Source organism: Ostrea edulis, chromosome 4 (assembly GCF_947568905.1).
Source record: "Ostrea edulis chromosome 4, xbOstEdul1.1, whole genome shotgun sequence".
In the NCBI taxonomy this organism is placed as follows: Eukaryota; Metazoa; Mollusca; class Bivalvia; order Ostreida; family Ostreidae; genus Ostrea; species Ostrea edulis.
In genome coordinates this window covers 17,064,888-17,066,478 of record NC_079167.1, presented here as the reverse complement: position 1 = coordinate 17,066,478, position 1,591 = coordinate 17,064,888, and the positions used below count along the sequence as shown (strand labels likewise).

Below are 1,591 nucleotides of genomic sequence, written 5' to 3'. Positions count from 1 at the left end.
CAAATAAAAGCTAAGTTTGGATTCTAAAATCTCTTATTTACAAACAAAACACCTTTTTTATCATTCTAGAAAAAAATCACAAAAAATTCATATAAAATGATTGAGAGCTTGTATCAATCTTTCAATGGTGAAATCATGCTTCATATGAGATGTTTTAACAAGCCATCAAATAAAATTTTGGTGTAATGAGCCACCTTAAGAGAGTTCTCGGGGTGCTATCCCTTCTAAATGGAGTAAGCAACAAATTCTACATATCTACCTTTGTGGTTAAATTCAAAAATACTGCGGTACAGCACATTATCATATGGCAAAGTTATAACAAAATTCTGTACAAAGCATAGGACTGACCAAGCAAGAAGAAGTGGGAGGGATACACTGTCAATTTTGATAATCTAAGTAAGGTCTAACACTTTATCAAACAAAATAAATTATACATGTATGAATATTTTGAGGTTTTTATTCTATCTTTTAGCACTTGATAAAGTACATGTTTATATAAATATAGTATTCATAAAAAGTCCTTGACTCTCACATTTCGCCGCACAGCATTTGAGAATCCCTCGGTGAAGTGGAACCAAATGTCTGTATTTAACACATTTTTCTTCTCCTTCTCATTTTCTTTCTTTGCTTCTGGAGTCTTTCTCTTGATGATACGACCAAAAAAATCTCTTTCAACCTGAGTACAAAAAAGAGCAACTTCAATATTTACACATACTATAATATTGTCTTATCAAATCTAAACATATTTCATTATGTTTAACATTATAATATGTATGCCTTCTCCTGATATTGCCTTGTATCAATGGAGATATTTGTGTGAAAACCATCTTCACTTCATCAACTTGCAAAACATAATAAATTCTTCTATTAATCATCAAAACTGGCAAACATTACTTACCATATTTTTGCATTACAAATACATGTCTACTCCCCATATATTGAAATTCAGAGGACCAACCTGGATTTTTCATTATGTTCAAATTTCAATGTAACTAATGTTGAAGTATATAGATAATGTTACTGGGGATTTATTTTCACTTCAATAGAACAGATAGTTCAATATAAGTGACTTCAATATAACTGGAGTAGACTGTGTAAAGAAATGCATTTTCACCATACAGACCCAGCCAGCACCTAGGGGTCATGAATTTCACAATTTTGGTTGAAGCTACTCTGCTTAACATTTTATTCAGCAATCAGTTTAATTGTTTGATTCCAGGGCAAGATTTTTTTTTTTAAATAATGAATTGTTACTTTATGAGCCATTAAGCCCCAACCTACAGCATAGAACCCCTGACTCATGGGCCATGAAAATAATTCTAGTAAAGACTTTCTCTTTTTATTAAAAGTATTACTTAGTTTTGTTGTTTGATGTTAAGAAATTTAGAAGATACTTAAAAGAATTAATGCATAGGTTTGAACATATCTTAATTATCTTTAAATGATCAATTGGGATTGGGCATGAGTTCTGTAACTTGGTATGTTCTCTCCCTGATTAATGTATTGTTACTATGTCGGCCATACAGCCCGAGCCTACAGTATAAGAATCCCTGATCCCGGGAACATGAAGTTGCCATACAGCCCGGGCCTA

General features: G+C 32.1%; 1 protein-coding gene across 1 annotated transcript in view; it reads right to left on the bottom strand.

Moving 5' to 3' along the window:
• Positions 1-439: 439 nt before the first annotated feature.
• The window catches only part of LOC125668885 (chromosome transmission fidelity protein 18 homolog), a 34,063-nt gene continuing 32,911 nt past the window's right edge, over positions 440-1,591 (bottom strand). The window contains exon 23 of the mRNA XM_056162098.1: positions 440-676. Coding sequence (XP_056018073.1) covers positions 509-676 — 168 coding nt within the window. The 3' untranslated portion in view covers positions 440-508. The remainder of the gene's footprint in view (positions 677-1,591) is intronic.